General features: G+C 38.2%; 1 protein-coding gene across 2 annotated transcripts in view; it reads left to right on the top strand.

The window, feature by feature from the left end:
- Nucleotides 1–19,118, top strand: part of AK4 (adenylate kinase 4) — a 49,411-nt gene that overhangs the window by 23,587 nt on the left and 6,706 nt on the right. For both annotated transcript variants that reach the window (XM_070746078.1, XM_070746079.1), the window contains one exon: nt 12,822–12,941. In XM_070746078.1, coding sequence (XP_070602179.1) covers nt 12,822–12,941 — 120 coding nt within the window. The remainder of the gene's footprint in view (nt 1–12,821; nt 12,942–19,118) is intronic.

Genomic DNA, 19,118 nt, shown 5'->3' on the forward strand with positions numbered 1-19,118 from the left:
GAACAAAACCATCTACCACATTCTTTTCTTCACCATTAACTGTGAATTCATTAAGCTTTCTAGTTGACAAATCTTTGTCATCTGCCTGTTTAATATTAACCCAGATTTTTTCCCTTTCCATTTTACTTTGCTAATGAGCTCTTCTGAATCAGCCAACAAACTGCCACGGCTTTCTTATCTTAAATTGTTAGAATTTCATCCTCCAATTTTGATTCATGCTCTTCGTCCCCCTCAGAAACTATATTATAGTTTCATTTTATTATTTTATTTATTTATTTATTTATTGGATTTGTATGCCGCCCCTCTCCGTAGACTTGGGGCGGCTAACAACTATAATAAAAACAGCATGTAAATCCAATACTACAACAACTAAAAAAACCTTATTTTAAAACCAATCATACCTACAAGCAAACATACCATGCATAAATTGTAAAGGCCTAGTGGGAAAGAGTATCTCACTTCCCCCATGCCTGATGGCAGAGGTGGGTTTTAAGGAGCTTACGAAAGGCGAGGAGGGTGGGGAAAATTCTAATCTCCGGGGGGAGTTGGTTCCAGAGGGCCAGGGCCGCCACAGAGAAGGCTCTTCCCCTGGGCCCTGCCAAACGACATTGTTTAGTTGACGGGACCCGGAGAAGGCCCACTCTGTGGAACCTAAGTGGTCGCTGGGATTCGTGCAGCAGAAGGCAGTCCCTGAGATAATCTGGTCTGGTGCCATCGAGGGCTTTATATTTATAAGCCCGTATGTGTGTTTTAGATATGCAGTAGTCCCTCACCTATCGCTGGTGTTACGTTCCAGACCTGGCCGCGATAGGTGAAATCCGCGATGGGGAATTTATCGACTGATAGTACTTATTTAAGTATTTATATTGTAATTGTTTGGTAAGTTTTCATTGTTTGAAGTGTTTATAAACCCTTCCCACACAGTATTTATTTTAGATACAGTATTTACAATTTTAGATATTTTTGTTTTGTGAAAAACCTGCGGATCGAGTTCGGCGGGCTGTTTAAATCTGCCGATCGACTTCCTCAGAAACCCGCAATGAAGTGAAGCCGCAGTAGGTGAAGCACAGTATAGCGAGGGACTACTGTGTATGTGTTTTAGATATGTAGATATTATATTAAGATCTATTATAATTTAATCACTCCTTGAGTTAAACTGTTATGGGGATAATTCCTATCTGTCTCTCTACTGAATCACATTCTCCAAACTGAGTTCTTATAGTAGCTCCTTGTTCATTACAGAGATTTCTCAGAAAATTAATCAGATGTTCTGACATACCCATTAACATTAATAGATGTCACATTCTGTTATGGATGCATTCTCATTTTCATTTTTGAATTGCTTTTTTGTTTGTTGCTATCCTTGAGTCCTACAGCTTCCTCTTTTCATGCTTGAATGTCCTTAGGGTTTCTTTTCCTTTTTTGGAATTTGGAAATAATATTTTTTGTTGGGTTTTCATAGTGGCTTTTCCAATAGCAAACTGGGCTCTTGTTTCCATAAATGAAGTATTTTTCTATATTTTTTTCATAAATTAATACAGGAATATTTCTTGACTTGGAACCTGCTTAACCATTGTTCAAAATTACAGTGGTCCTGGAATGAGTGCTTTACAGCCCAGAAAATACCATATTTTTCTAAGACGCACCTTCAGCCCCAAAAGAGGCTGAAAATTGGGGTGCATCTTATACTCCAAATGTAGCTTTTACAAAGCTTTTTCTCAGCCCTAACACAGGTGCTAAGGAATGAAGCGATCTTCCCAGTTTTGCTAGCCAAGCAGTCTTCCCTTTGCTTGCTTTTCTCATTGTTTCTGTCTCTGAAGAGAGAGAGAGAAGCAAAGTGTTTTAGAAACTGTCTTTTATCCCCAACCAGGGGATGAAAAGCAAGCAACTGCGCTCAAAACCAGCAAATTAATATGCTGAAGCTGACCAGACTAAGGACTAGCCAGATGAATTCCTGGAAGGCAGATTATGTTTTCCCTATTTTCCTCCCCCAAAACTAAGATATGTCTTATACTCTGGTACATCTTATACTCCGAAAAACACAGCACTCCTAGCCTTCATAAAATGTTGTATCTCTGTAGTTTCAGGAGCTGGGCAACTGATTCATCTTATGATTGGATGTGGCATCACTTGATTACATGACCATGATTTGTGTTGTTGTTTTTTTGCCAGTTTCTGGGGAGAAATACTCCTTCAGAAAAATGGGTTCACACTTATGACCAGTGAAGGGCTACCAAAATTTTTACTACCACACTGCGGGCGTGGCTTATGCAGGGCGCCCTGCATTTTCTTTCAACATCTTTCAGTGCAGGTTGGGTGCTCTGGGGTGGAACTCCATTTTCACTACCCTACTGCGTCCCCCACCCATCCGGGCAGTAGCCCACCCCTGCTTATGACCATGATATTTGCTTAATGACCACCACACAATGTAGTCATGTAGGTGCCTCAAATTATGACCCTAACTATTTGTGACTAGAAATCCAGTTCCAATTGCAATCATAAGTGGATGACAACCTCAGAGGTGAGTTCTAACTCATCTCGCTGCCAGTTCGCGTTGCATGCGCAGTGCTGAAAAGTCCAGGGGAAAAAAAAGCTGAAAACAAGATGGCGAGCACAGTGTGGGAAACTTGGCTTCTGCACATGCTCAGAAGAAAAAAAATAAAATAAAAAATAAAATAAAAAAAATAAATCAAAAAAATAAAACAGAAAGAAAAGAAGCCAAAAACAAGATGGCGACCGCATACACATTGCCAGAAGCTCAGCTTGTGCACATGCTCAGAAGACAATAAAATAAAATAAAAGATGGCGGCGCCCATGGACCAGCATCGACTGAACTTGTTCCATTGCATCATCAGCGGGTTGCTGCCAGGTCATCTCTGGACTACCTGTATATTCTTTATATTTATCTATATTCGAGCTCCCCAGGTGAAATTGCCTTGTCATGCTTACTCTTTTTTAATTCACTAAATTGAAAACTTGTTCATTTCACTACATTACAGTCTGTTCTACAATCTGCTGATTGGTTTGTGTTTTGCTACCTTCTTTTTGCTATTATATAATCCGTTTTACTTTTGTGTGTGTGTGTTGCTGTGCAACACACACACAAAAGGATGTCCACACAAATGATGTCCATAAGTTACCTACTGTATGTATTTCCTGCATATTATGCTGACTGGAGTTGCTTTTTGTAGAATGGGTGACATCATGTGATGAATAAATAAAATATCATGTTTACCCATTTGTATATTATTATTGCTGTAAAACATATTAAATATTTTTTCAGAAATCAAAGTTTAGTTTAGCTGCAAAAACACTTGGTAATTCACTCTTTTGCATATATGCTAAAAATAGGTAGACTTGCCCTTCCCTTTCAAAGGATTTTTTCCCCTGTCAAATTATCATGTAAAAAGAATTATGTTGGGTTTCTTGCTCATAGGTTGCCTATGTTTTACAGGAAAGGACTTGCTAAAACATTGTGGATGTGTAATTTAATAACTTTCTATTCAAAGCTTATATCATATAATTTGTAATGAGTAACTTGAAAACTGGTAGATCCCTTCTGGGATGTTTCTTTTTCTGATGTCCGGTTCTGTATAATATATAATTCCATTTTCATTGTTTCATGTTACATGTCATCCAGAATAAGACTGCCAGTATATGCTGTAAATAAATAATACAATCCATGACTGATGTGAATGCTGTTTTAGCACTGTTATTTCATTATAGGATTTTAGATATTATCTAGAACCCAGGTTTGCTTACGGTAAAATAAGAATATATTTAATTGCTCTAACTTCTGAAGGTTACTCCTCAAGTTGTCTATTTTGGAAGATCTGATTGCCTGAACACTACTACAAGAAAGGATACATTTATTTTCTGATAATATTGGACCTTTTGAAATATTAATATTAAATGGGCAAAGAAACATAAAATCTGCAGTTCCAGGAACCACATATATTTCCAACCTGATGCAAGAAATGTAATATTTGCATTTTAAAGAAGAAATATCTGATAAACAGTGTAAAATACATTTCAAATCTTAGGCACGTATCTCAATTTATCTCTCTTCCAAATGCAGATGGGATTCTTCACGGACTGCAGTGCTTCATTTCGCAAAGTGTTCAACTACAATTTCAAAATGGATAAAAGCCTGTAATGATAGTCCTTGATCTATGACCACAGTTGGGACCAGGGTTTCTGTCGCTAATTCAAGTTTAAATGAATCACACCCAATTTCACAACCTTTTTTTGCCACCAAACCACTGTTCTTGTTAATCATGCAGTCATTATACAAATCTGGCATCCCTTGACTTTGCTCATCAAAAGCTAGGTTCCAGGTAACATCTGAACTAAATCAGAATCCGAATCAAGGTAGTCCTCAAAGTTCCAATTCATTTCCATAGCCATCCTGACACCTACCCATGTGATTTGGATTTCATGGACTCGCCCAGGTGGCAGTTTCATAGGCAAGGGTTCTCCAGACACCACAAATGTGAATTTATGTTTCATCAGTCTTTATCTTTCCAGCGTCACTTCATTTGTTCCAATTGAATTTTAATAGTCACACGCTGCTTCGGAGAAATGTTGAATCAAATTTTACCATTTGCTGCATCCTACTTTGAAATAATTTTCACGTCGTTATTATCAGACACAAATTTTGACCTGCGTTTAACACATGCTCCATCCAGGAAGTGGATTATTGAATGTGAATGTGTGAAAGTTGAAAATGGCAATCATATGACCTTGGCATGCTGCAAGCTTTATCAGTACATGCTGGTTGTCAAGCTCCCAAATTTTGATCATGTGGTCATGACGATGCTACAAATAGTGTAAAGGTGTGGATTGGTTTGGGTCACGTTTTTCACTGCCCTTGTAACTTCAAAGAGAGGCTAAATGAACGGTTGTAAGCCAAGGCCCACCTTATACAGTATAATCTCTGCTATAGATGTAAAAAAACAGTGTGCCCAACTTTTGTGGCATCAAGTTCTGTGGAGAGAGGTGTTTCCACAGATTGGAGGTCGTGTGGTTTCATGTGCTACCTGCGTCCAATGGATGGGGCTTCACTTGTTCATGTGGCCTGGTTTCTGGCATGCTGTGACCTGATGCTGGTCCATGTACCGGGGGTTGGGGACCCCGATGTAAAATATTCAGTTCATCCCAGAATTCTCTGTTCTGATAGCTAAGGAACACAGGATAAGATCGAAATAATTATGCAAAATTTGGGGTTTCCCCTCCCTTAGGTCTGATTGGTGCTTCCTGCTCTTTTCTGTGCCACTCCTGCTAATTTTCTGGTTAGCAAAGGTTCTAATTCTAAGATACCTTGTACAGGTAGTACTATTTTAGCAAGTGCCTTGGGTAGTAACTGTTCTCAGTTATGATAATAGGTGAAAAAGTAACTTTGTAGCCAATGTCTGCGTATACAGTAGAAACATAGAAACATAGAAGTCTGACGGCAGAAAAAGACCTCCTGGTCCATCTAGTCTGCCCTTATACTATTTTCTGTATTTTATCTTAGGATGGATATATGTTTATCTCAGGCATGTTTAAATTCAGTTACTGTGGATTTATCTACCACGTCTGCTGGAAGTTTGTTCCAAGGATCTACTACTCTTTCAGTAAAATAATATTTTCTCATGTTGCTTTTGATCTTTCCCCCAACTAACTTCAGATAGTGTCCCCTTGTTCTTGTGTTCACTTTCCTTTTAAAAACACTTCCCTCCTGGACCTTATTTAACCCTTTAATATATTTAAATGTTTCGATCATGTCCCCCCTTTTCCTTCTGTCCTCCAGACTATACAGATTGAGTTCATGAAGTCTTTCCTGATACGCTTTATGCTGAAGACCTTCCACCATTCTTGTAGCCCGTCTTTGGACCCGTTCAATTTTGTCAATATCTTTTTGTAGGTGAGGTCTCCAGAACTGAACACAGTATTCCAAATGTGGTCTCACCAGCATTCTATATAGCGGGATCATAATCTCCCTCTTCCTGCTTGTTATACCTCTAGCTATGCAGCCAAGCATCCTACTTGCTTTTCCTACCGCCCGACCACACTGTTCACCCATTTTGAGACTGTCAGAAATCACTACCCCTAAATCCTTTTCTTCTGTAGTATTTGCTAACACAGAACTGCCAATACAATACTCAGATTGAGGATTCCTTTTCCCCAAGTGCATTATTTTACATTTGGAAACATTAAACTGCAGTTTCCATTGCTTTGACCATTTATCTAGTAAAGCTAAATCATTTACCATATTACAGACGCCTCCAGGAATATCAACCCTATTGCACACTTTAGAGTCATCGGCAAATAGGCAAACCTTCCCTACCAAACCTTCCCCTATGTCACTCACAAACATATTAAAAAGAATAGGACCCAGAACAGACCCTTGTGGCACACCGCTTGTAACCTGACTCTGCTCAGAATACTCGCCGTTAACAATAACTCTTCGCTTCAGCCAGCTGCAAATCCATTGAACTATCCAGGGATTAAGTCCAATCTTCACTAATTTATCTATCAGCTCTTTATGTGGAACCGTATCAAAGGCTTTGCTGAAGTCCAGGTAGGCAATATCCACGGCACCACCTTCATCCAACACCTTTGTGACATAGTCAAAGAAATCAATGAGATTAGTCTGACATGATTTGCCTTCAGTAAAGCCATGCTGATTTGGGTCCAATAAGTTATTGTTTTTTAGGTGCTGATTTATCCTCTTTTTGAGTAGAGTCTCCATCATTTTAACTACCACTGATGTCAAGCTAACTGGCCTGTAGTTACCAGCTTCTTCTCTACTGCCCTTCTTGTGGATAGGCACAACACTGGCCATTCTCCAATCCTCAGGAACATCTCCTGTTAACAAGGATTGGTTAAACAAATCAGTCAGGGGGGTAGCAATGACAGATCTGAGTTCTTTAAGAACTCTGGGGTGGATGCCATCTGGACCCATTGCCTTATTTATCTTTAATCGTTCAATTTCTTCTAAGACATCGGCTTCTAAGATCACTGGAGCTGAATCCGTACAGCTGGAAGCAATGCTATATCCCTCTATAGTATTATTTTGTAAGGTGTCTTTTGAGAAAACTGAACAGAAGTAGCTATTGAAATGGTCAGTGATCTCCTTATTCCCATTAATGCATGTATTATTCCCGGTACTAAGCTTCCTGATGCCGCAGTTTTTCTTCTTCTTATCACTAATATATCTGAAGAAGGTTTTATCCCCCTTCTTTACAGATTTGGCAATTTCTTCCTCTTTTGAGGCTTTAGCAGCATATATTATCTGTTTTGCCTCCTTCTGTCTCATTTTATACACCTCCCTATCAGCTATACTTCCAGACTCTTTATACCTCCTATAGGCAGCCTTTTTTTCATTGACTATAGCCCTTACATCATTGCTAAACCATAGCGGTTTCTTCTTCCTTTTACCTTTAGTTATTTGTCTTACATACAGTCCAGTGGCATTTAAGATGGCCTTTTTTAATACAGTCCACTGGGTGCTCGCTCCTGCCATTTTATCCCAACCCTTTAATTCATTATCTAAATATTCCCCCATTGCATTAAAATTTGTTTTTCTGAAATCCAATACTTTGGTTGCATTATAGGATTGCTCACAATGAGTTTTTACATCAAACCACAAACATAGATGGTCACTGCAACCTAAATTTTCTCCCACCTTGACCTCTGAAACCCAATTCCCATTCGTAAAAACTAAATCTAGAATATTCTCCCCTCTAGTTGGTGTCTTAACCAGCTGTGCCAGAGCTGCTACTGTAAAGGCCTCTACTATATTCTTACTTTTGCATGTAAGGGCACTGGGGATATTCCAGTCAACATCAGGCATGTTGAAATCACCCATAACCACAATATCTCCCTTTAGTGCCATTTGAGTAATTTCATCCACCATCTTGTTGTCATATTCCTCAGATTGCCCTGGAGGCCTATAGATCACCCCAATTCTAATGACAGAACCTTCTTTATTTTGCATGCAAATCCAGAGAGTCTCCAGATCTTGACATGTATTTTGAATTAGTGTTGTTTTTAGACTTTCTTTAACATAAATGGCTACTCCACCTCCCCTTCTCTCTATTCTATCCTTCCTATACAGTGTATATCCCTGGTATGGATATTTCCCATTCATTAGAATCCTTCAACCATGTCTCAGTTATGGCAACCAGATCCAAATTATCTCTAGATATTATGGCCATTAACTCACAGAGCTTGTTGCTCAAGCTTCGAGCATTCGTGCACATTACCCGAACAACATTATTTTCATTATTAGTTTGCCCCTTATCATCCACAACTACATCTATTTTATTTGCAGCTCCCTTTTCATAAGCTTCCAAAAACTAATTTATCCTCATTGGTCGGGGACAGAAATCACCCACATCAGTTACATCTCTGTCCCCTTTACCTAGTTTAAATGCCTGTCCAAGAAAGTTCTGAATTCCTCACCCAGCACCTGGGTACCTCTGTATGATGGATGCAAACCATCCCTCTTAAACAACTCCCTATTAGACCACCTACTGACATCATGACTTACATAGCCAAAACCTTCAGCTTTACACCACTGCCTTAACCACACATTAAACTCTCTGATACACGTTGTTTTATCCTCTTGGCCACAAACTGGTAACACCTCTGAGAAAGTCACTGAATCAGTTATTTTACCCAGTTCCACACTTAGACATTAAAAATCTCTTTTTACTACATTAACATTTCTCTGGGACAAATCATTTGTGCCAAGATGCACCACCACATCAACGTTATTACCTTTACTCACAGCCTTGACAATGTTTGTAATCCGCCTCCTGTCCCTGCTGGCAGTGGCCCCTGGGAGGCACCTCATCTCCTTCACCACATCCTTACTCTGTCCCAAATCAGACTACAATCTTTCTAGTCTGTCTGTCTGTCTGTCTCTCCCTCTCCCTTCCCACCCAGATCATCCCCCACCCACCCTTTCCCTCTTCACAGAATGGAGAGATTACCTAAGCAAGCTATTGCTTCCTGGGTTGTTTTTTCTGCAACTCAAGTACTAACAGCAAGTTAACAGTCTGGGCTTGGTGACTTTAATGAGTTGATTATAACCCTCCAGTTTACTGGCAGCTTCTGGCAGCAATTGTCAAGATCCTAATCAGTTTCATACTAAATATTTCCTTTTGACTCCCTCGTGTGTCAGCCTGCAAAGCAAGAAGCTGATGGTATCACATTCTTTTTGATGTGGATCCTCAATTTTGTGCCTGCTTTACTCTCTTGTAATCCTATCTTTTCCAGTGAATGCAAATACAAACGATTATTTTCTTGCTAATTATCCTAGCACTGCAGTGAGGATTCTAAAGGGCAGTGGGAATTTTTTTTCCTGGTCTTTAAGCTGTCTTCCTCCTCGGTCAATTTCCAGAAACCTTTTTAGCTGTTTGGATTTATGGATGGTTGGAGTGGTATCCTTCAAAGGATCCTGGAGTGGTATCCTTCAAAGCAAAGGAAAGCTGAAATAAAATTCTAAGCACGGTCATGGTGGTATGATTTTTCAACTTAACAACTCTGAACTTCAGCAAAGCCTTTGATATGGTACCACATAAAGAGCTGATAGATAAATTAGTGAAGATTGGACTTATGGTAATCCCTGGATAGTTCAGTGGATTTGCAGCTGATTGAAGCATAAATATCAGAGGGTTGTTGTAATGGCGAGTATTCTGAGCAGAGCCTGGTTACAAGCAGTGTGCCACAAGGGTCTGTTCTGGGTCCTATTCTTTTAAATATATTTGTGAGTGACATAGGGGAAGATTTATTCTTGGAGGCGACTATAAAATGGCAAATGATTTAGCTTACTAGATAAGTGGTCAAAGCAATGGAAACTGCAGTTTAATGTTTCCAAATATGAAATGATGCACTTGGGGAAAAGGAATCCTCAATCTGAGTATTGTATTGGCAGTTCTGTGTTAGCAAAAACTTCAGAAGAGAAGGATTTAGGGGTAGTGATTTCTGACAGTTTCAAAATGGGTGAACAGTGTGGTCAGGCGGTAGGGAAAGCAAGTAGGATGCTTGGCTGCATAGCTAGAGGTATAACAAGCAGGAAGAGGGAGATTGTGATCCTGCTGTATAGAGCATTGGTGAGACCACATTTGTAATACTGTGTTCAGTTCTGGAGACCTCACCTACAAAAAGATATTGATAAAATTGAACGGGTCCAAAGACGGGCTATAAAAATGGTGGAAGGTCTTAAGCATAAAACATATCAGGAAAGACTTAATGAACTCAATCTGTATAGTCTGGAGGACAGAAGGGAAAGGGGGGACTTGATCAAAACATTTAAATATGTTAAAGGGTTAAATAAGGTTCAGGAAGGAAGTGTTTTTAATAAGAAAATGAACACAAGAACAGGGGTGCACAATCTGGTTAGTTGGGGGGGAAAACAGACGCAACGTGAGAAAATATTATTTTACTGAAAGAGTGGTAGATGCTTGGAACAAACTTCCAGCAGATGTGGTTGGTAACTGAATTTAAACATGCCTGGGATAAACATATATCCATTCTAACATAAAATACAGGAAATAGTATAAGGACAGACTAGATGGACCATGAGGTCTTTTTCTGCCATCAGTTTTCTATGTTTCTATGTTAACAACCAGTTCAGTTAATGACCAAGTTGCTGGTCAAGGCCCACTGTAATGTCTCTCCTAGTGTTAAGGAAAGCAGCAATTCTACTTGCATTTATGGGGATGGGGATGATTGTTTTTAGAAAGGTACAAAATGGTCTACGGCAGGAGTCTCCAAGCTTGGCAACTTTAAGACTTGTGGCTTCAGTTCCCAGAATTCTTATGTCAGCTTTGCTGGAATAGAATAGAATAGAATTCTTTATTGGCCACCTGTTATTGGACATCTGTTATTGGACACCCAAGGAATTTGTCTTTGGTGTCTATGCTCTCAGTGTGCATAAAAGAAAAGATACATTTGTCATGAATCAAGAGGAATAGCACTTAATGATTGTCATAGGGTACAAATAAGCAATCAGGAAACAATCAATATTAATATAAATCATAAGCATACAAGCAACAAATTACAATCATAAGGTCATTAGTGGGAGGAGATGGGTGATAGGAACTATGAGAAGACTAATAGTAATAATAATGCAGTCTTAGTGAATAATTTGGCAGTGGTGAAGGAATTATTTGTTTAGCAGAGTGATGGCATTCAGGGAAAAACTGTTCTAGTGTCAAGTTGTCTTAGTGTGCAGTGCTCGTTTTGAAGGTAGGAGTTGAAACAATTTATGTCCAGGCTGCAAAGGATGAGTAAATATTTTCATGACCCTCTTTTTGACTTGTTGCCTTCCATTGAGTCTTAAAGTTGCCAAAGTTGGAGATCCCTGGTCTAAGGGCCCAGAAATAATATTTTGGAATTAATTATAAAGAATCTTTCCTGTGGGTAAATGCTTTTGTTTTTATTTGTTTATTTTTTTAAAAAGCAAGATTTTAAACATTGAATGCTAGAGGGAACTGGAAAGATTACAATTAAAGGAGAAGAATGCTCAATCTTGACTTATAATTATAAAATGAAACAAAATGTTTTAATGTTGTACATATTGAATATCTTTGAAGAATGGTCCCAGAAGTTTATTCTAATAGTGTCTGATTCTGTAGATAGACTTTGTTTAAATGATGTTATTGAAGGGGAACAAGTTCTACCTGACAATATTGAGACTGCATTGAAAATGGATTTAAAAATGACAAGAATGACATGGAAAAAACGTTATACTGGACATACAAAAGGTTGCACTGGACATACAAAATAAATTGGCTGACATCTTAAAGTTAATTAATCATTGAATAATTAGCTAAAAGGATATGAAAATAAGGAATCAAGAGAGTACCGTAACTTGGATAATTTTCCTGTATTGGATTTACGAAAGAGGCATATTGAAGCTTTGAAGAATGTAGTAGGAAGGGACAAAAAAATGAAACCAAGTTTTACAACATTATTTGAAGGAAGTAAAAATCAAGATTAACAAAAAGAGAGACTATAAAGTTGGTTTATTTGAACAAGGCTAAATAGGTATGTTATCTCTGGTGACCCATGCTAGATTGCTTTGCTGACCTTGGCAATGAAAATGACGGAGGTTTTATAGATGGTTTTAATAGATAAGAGATGGATTATGGGAAGAAGATATCATCTGTTGCATTTTAAGCGAAGGTTGATAACTGATTAAAATTATTTATATTTGTGAAAAGATGAAAGTGGAAAGTCACTTTTTTATGTTTGTTATTTTTCTTTAGTATTGTTTATATTTTTTCTTTTTCTCTTTCCTTTTCTGCAACTTTTAACTTTTTTTTAGTTTTTAAAAACTTTGTATGAGCTATTATTGTTGCAGTTATAATTCTTAATTTTATTAAGATACATAAGAAAGATTCCTATTTTCCCCAAATCCCTATTTCACAAAAGGGAAATGTTCCATTATGAATCCCCCCCCCAAAATAATTTAAGTAAAAGCCCATGTTACTCCATTATTGTTGGTTGCTGTTGGGAGCTGGAATTTTAGAAATGAAAATTAAAGAAGGAATGAATTGGTTAATAATATAAAGCTCATCTAAATTTCTGATCTGTGGCATTTAGTTTGTTGGAAGAAAAGAAGAGTTGAGTGTTCAGAAGTAATTGCATAATAAATCATTGAAATTTAGATAATTTCGTTTTCATTTCTGAACAAGCTGTTCTCTGTCTAAACTAGAGAGAGAGAGAGAATGAGAAAGTGAGAATATGAATCCCATTTAAATGCAAAAAGAGCATTAAAAATACTTTGGTGAACTGCTCACAAGTCTTTTTCCACCCGTGAACAGATATCGGTATAATGGCAAAGCAGCATCTTGAGAGAGGTCTTTTGGTACCAGATCATGTAATTACACGTGTAATGATGTCAGAACTGGAAAAAATGCAATCTCAACCTTGGTTACTAGATGGTAAGTCATTCTCTTGTCTTTTTCTGCAATTAATCCTTAAACATTTCAGTAACATACCGTGTTTCCCTGAAAGTAAGACAGTGTCTTACTTTCTTTTTATCCCCAAAAGCCCCACTATGTCTTACTTTCGGGGTATGTCTTATATTGGAAAAAAAGTGTCGAATATTTTGTTTTAACCATAAAATTAACATTTATTAACAACCTGAACAGACGGTGGCGGCAGACGCGGTGACGTATGGAGGGGGGGCGGCGCGGAAGTGGGCAGGAGGCGGCGCTCATTAAGATCAGAGGGAGGTGGCAGACGCGGCGACGTATGGAGAGGGGGACGGCGCAGGCGTGGGCAGAAGGCGGCGCGCAGCTAGATGAGAGGGAGGCGGCAATACCCCCGTGTTTCCCCGAAAGTAAGACATATGTCTTACTTTTGGGGTACGGCTTATATTAGCCAACCCCCCTGAAACCCCCGATACGTCTTACAATCGGGGGTGTCTTACTATCGGGGAAACAGGGTATATATACTCTATCACGTGATATAATCTATCATGTGCCAATAGTTGATACTACACTGTACCAGAATTAGACTGAACCAATATTTTTAGTAGCTGGTAATAAAGTAGACAAATAAAAACATATTGAAAGAGTCTAGGAACAGAAGATTCATAGTTTGGTTTTTGACAAATATTTATTCATCTATTGCTGTAGATAATTACATACCTATAAATTCTGTTTTGTATATACTGTTATATACTTCTATTTTGCCTCTGTCAATTTGACCTTTAAGAGATTTTTTACAATGCTGTGTAAAATAACAGAACCCCCCCCCCCCCCCGCGCTCAGAATAATGTAATACAATAACAATCAGAAGATACTAAGTTCTCTGTTTTACCAGATTTCTAAACACCAAAGAAAACACCAGTTGTGCCTCTTTGGATAAGTTATTCTATATCAATCCCCTTACTGCAAAACGCTTGTTTTCAAGTGACCAACAACGTATTCTTTCTTTTAGAATATATTTCATAGGGAGTTTTCATTTGGAATTTTGAGATATGGTTTATGTCTCATGCGTGGATCCAACCTGAATTGAAGAGCCTAAGTAATCACCACCTCCAAAAGTTCTTTGCAGTTGTTACCTCTAATCTTCTCCAACATCTTCCCCCAAAATGGAAGTTGCAATTGTGGTTGTAAAACACAACCCTTCAGCTTCTTCATATTTTAAATTAATTTATTTAAAGTTTGTCTTCAGCTTTTAGGAGTTTCTAAGACAGTGGTTTTTAAATTAGGTCCCGACAGCAAACATTATGGATGATTGTTGTGGACTCCAAAGTGCTTTGGTTTATGCCACGGCGTCAAACTCAAGGTATTTAGACTTGGCCTATAGGGGCCGCCTTGGAGATAACAGAGGACTGGCCAGCAGTACTTCTGACAGTGAAAATGGGTCCTCATGTGGCCCTCTTTAGCTTTGTTTTTTCTGGCAGAGGGTTGCAGGAGACCCTTGATTGCCAAAAACAGAGCTTGGGAGCCCATTTTTGCTGGCAGAACACTCAGGCCACCAAAGGTGCTGCCAACATGACTGGCATCGAATTGGTCATATCCATCTGGCCATGCCCACCCCAGACCCCAGAGATCAGACACAAGCCTGATGCAGCTATCAGTGAAATTGAGTTTGACATCTCTGGTTTATATATATTGATTCCCCTCGGCCATCCTGTTTTATGTATGGTTTGTTTGGGACGTATGATTGTTTTTATATCAAGGGTTTTAATTGTTTTGTTTTTAATCATTGGATTTGAATTGCAGTGTTTCCCAACCTTAGCAACTCGAAGATATTTGGACTTCAACTCCCAGAATTCTGGGAGTTGAAGTCCAAATATCTTCAAGTTGCCAAGGTTGGGAAACACTGTTGTATTGTATATTGTTGTTGTAAGCCGCTCCGAGTCTTCGGAGAGGGGCGGCATACAAATCAAAATCAAATCAATAAATCAATACATCAATACATCAATACATCAATACATAAATAAAATAAAATAAAATAAAAATATATTTACTCTATTAAAAAAATTAAATGGAGAAATTATAAAATATTTGATTTGGTACACTCTCTGAAAGACTCTTAGGGACACTTCCCCCCAAGTGTCCCCAGATCACATTTTGAAGAAACGCTGTCCTAGATTAACATCTCTACCACTACATCATATTAGCTGTCTTCTCTTCCACCCAGAAGTGGTATATCAGTATCTTGTTTATCCCCAATGCTTGGGAACGTGACTACTGTAAGCTGTCAGATTCCTCGATCTGCCTTCTGTCACGTGAAGCAATGCACCCTTCATGTACTCCGAGAGCGCGACAAGTAACAACTGGTCGGTGGGAGGAAAGAACAGTGCCAAGATATATTGCTTATAATGATATCATTTTATGCTATCAACAACATTGTTAGTGATAGCTCACTTTGACTAATTGAATTTTAAAAGAAGAAACCTCACCCATTTTCTTTTAAAAAAAACGACAAAGCCTTATTTGACTATAGATAATTTGAAGCTTCCACAAATGACTGCATGAAAAATTGGACAAACTGGATTTCAGAGTCTTTGTTTAAAAAGAGTTCTAAAACAATGGAATAAATTTATTTTTGAAGAGTAGTATTTGCCTTTGTATAGAATAGAAGCAACGTGAAATAAAAAAGCCTAAGTTGGATAATTTTTGCTGTCTCAAAGCTCCCTAAGCCAATTAAAAATGAGGATCCCCAATGTCTTTAATGGGAAGATTCCTTCCACATGTATTTAGAGAAGGGGAATAAGTAGGTCATGTAGAAGGAAAAGATTAACAGGTATATGAACTAGATTCTCATTCGATTCAATCCAATGAGCTGATGTAATGCTAATTCATGCTTAATCTGTAAATCTTCATATCACTGTATTCATATGGATGACTGGGAGAAGACCTGGAATATTAATTGTAAAATTACGAAATCGGTGGCTTTTAAAGAAAATTACTATAATATATTCTATAGATGGTATTTGGCTCCTTCCAGATTAGCAAAAATTACCCCAATCTGAACCCGATTTGTTGGAAATGCAACAAAGAAATAGGCACCTTCTTCCATTTGTGGTGGACATGCTCTAAAGCAAAAGGATTTTGGAAAAGAATTCATAAGTGGCTAGTGGAAATAACTGAAACAGATATAGAATTTACCCCGAAATGCATGCTCCTAGAAATAAAGAGGAAAAAAATATCACTCTAAAATACAATATTTAATCACTCACATAATCACGACTGCAAGAATTGTAAAGAAGTGTGAGGCTCCCAGCTGCCGTAAAGAAATAATTTTTAAAATATTAGCAGAGATCTGGAAACAAGTATCCAAGTAAGAGTTGGTTCTTGATTCAGTTTAAAACTAATATCAGCTCATGAGATGTAACTTCTATCAATTCAGTTCAATTTATTAGATTTGAAGACTCGGGGCGGCTCACAACCATAATAAAAACAATATTCCAGCGAAAACAAATCTAATATTAAAAAACACATAAAACCCTATCATACTTAAAAAAGCAAACAACATATACATACCCAAACATAAATATAAAAAATCCTGGGGGAAAGGTGTCTCAACTCCCCCATACCTGGCGGTATAGATGGGTCTTGAGTAATTTACGAAAGACAAGGAGTGTGGGGGCAGTTCTAATCTCCGGGGGGAGTTGATTCCAGAGGGCCGGGGCTGCCACAGAGAAGGCTCTTCCCCTGGGGCCGCCAAACGACATGGTTTGGTCGACGGGACCCGGAGAAGGCCAACTCTGTGGGACCTTATCGGTCACTGGGATTCGTGCGGTAGCAGGCGGTTCCGGAGGTACTCTGGTCCAATGCCATGCAGGGCTTTAAAGGTCATAACCAACACTTTGAACTGTGACCAGAAATTGATCGGCAGCCAATGTAGGCCACGGAGTGTTGCCTACGAGAAGGCTCTGATCATTAATATGTTTTGCATATGCTTATGGTTAATAAAAAGTTGCATTTCCCCCTTTTATTTTATTTAAAACACTTATATAACCACTTATCTTCCAACCAACTCTGGGTGGCTCTAAGACGTTAATAGCAACACGTAAAATCATACGAAAATTATACGTCTTAAAAGGATTGAAATAAAACATTACAAATAACACTTGGCTTGAATCGCTCTGTCATGAGTGAAATACAGTATGTGATGGAATGGGAAATGTTCCCATGTTGCCACCTTGCTATATAATGAAACCAGTGTGGCCTTGAGCCCTTGGGAACTGATGCTTGTGGCATTTTTGTGAAATAAGGTGTTGTTTGTTTATGAATGGCTTAGATTAATACACAATTTTCCTGTATAGTAATTCTCACTGTTTTTTAAAAAAGGCATAAATGAGTCAAACATGCTGATAGAAAAAGAAAGCTGTGTTGTGTATTTATAAGAGAAAAAGGAAAACATGTTTATTCTGTTTCATATTTTCTGGCCATCTTGGTTCTTTCAATAGTTGCCTTCTTTATGCGTACATAGATGAACGGGCCATTTATACACACATAGGAAAAAGCAAAACTTCTGGCTCTGTAAAATAATTTGGATGTTGTAGAATTCAAACATGTCATTGAATTCAACTTAAAATGTAAGCTACTATAAGATTACAACCTTTGAATTTATGCAACACAATTTGCTTGATTGAATGCAGAATCCTAAGTTATTTTTGCCCTTTCTCTGAAGAACGAAGAGCCTAAAGCAACTGACTATTTTTAGGGGGGTGTCATTGTAAATATTTAACTGCTTGGTCACTGATCAATTTGTAAAGCGTGTGCTGTCAGATTTGTTGAACATCCGACTGCTGATTCTTTTATGATAATTAGTTCACCATTTTGTCATTTTTTAAAAAAATATTTATTAATTAGACTTCTATGCCGCCCTTCTCGAAGTGACTCAGGGTGGTGTGCAGCATAATGAAAACAATATGTAAAAAGAAATCTAATTATTGTTTTAAAAAAGAATTATTAATAAAATCATAAAAAGTCCCCTTATGCAGTCATTCCCATTCATTCAATTCAATAATTCACAACATCTGCCTGAGACAATCTCGTCTCTCACGGCCCCCATGCCCACCGGCAGAGGTAGGTCTTCAGAACTTTACGAAAGGCCAGGAGGGAGGGGGCAGTATGTATCTCCAGGGGGAGTTAATTCTAAATGGCTGGGGCCACCACAGAGAAGGCTCTTCCCCTAGGCATTGTCTGGCTGATAGGACGTAATAATTACGTGGGGAATTTTCTGCCTTTGGAACTTTGAGGGAAGTAGAACGGGTGCAATCTAGGTTGTTCTCTTCTACACACAATTTGGATTTTACTCATCCTGACTGCTGACAATAAATGGATGCAGAAGTGATGACTTGAATTCATGAGATTGTTAATACTTTATTTCCTTAAAGGTACTGCCCTAAAGGTGAATGAAGCTATCTCTAGGTTCTCCATAACTTCTGCCCATTTCCCAATGTTGTTGTTGTTGTTGTTGTTGTTGTTCTTCTTCTTCTTCTTCTTCTTCTTCTTCTTCTTCTTCTTCTTCTTCTTCTTCTTCTTCTTCTTCTTCTTCTTCAGTGCTTATTTACTCTATTTTAAATTGTTATAGCTAGAGGCATAGCATAGCTAGAGGTATAACAAGCAGGAAGAGGGAGATTGTGATCCCCTTATATAGAGCGCTGGTGAAACCACATTTGGAATACTGTGTTCAGTTCTGGAGACCTCACCTACAAAAAGATATTGACAAAATTGAACGGGTCCAAAGACGGGCTACAAGAATGGTGGAAGGTCTTAAGCATAAAACGTATCAGGAAAGACTTAATGAACTCAATCTGTATAGTCTGGAGGACAGGAGGAAAAGGGGGGACATGATCGAAACATTTAAATATGTTAAAGGGTTAAATAAGGTTCAGGAGGGAAGTGTTTTTAATAGGAAAGTGAACACAAGAACAAGGGGACACAATCTGAAGTTAGTTGGGGGAAAGATCAAAAGCAACATGAGAAAATATTATTTCACTGAAAGAGTAGTAGATCCTTGGAACAAACTTCCAGCAGACGTGGTTGGTAAATCTACAGTAACTGAATTTAAACATGCCTGGGATAAACATATATCCATTGTAAGATAAATACAGGAAATAGTATAAGGGCAGACTAGATGGACCATGA

This window comes from Erythrolamprus reginae, chromosome 3, assembly GCF_031021105.1.
Source record: "Erythrolamprus reginae isolate rEryReg1 chromosome 3, rEryReg1.hap1, whole genome shotgun sequence".
In the NCBI taxonomy this organism is placed as follows: Eukaryota; Metazoa; Chordata; class Lepidosauria; order Squamata; family Dipsadidae; genus Erythrolamprus; species Erythrolamprus reginae.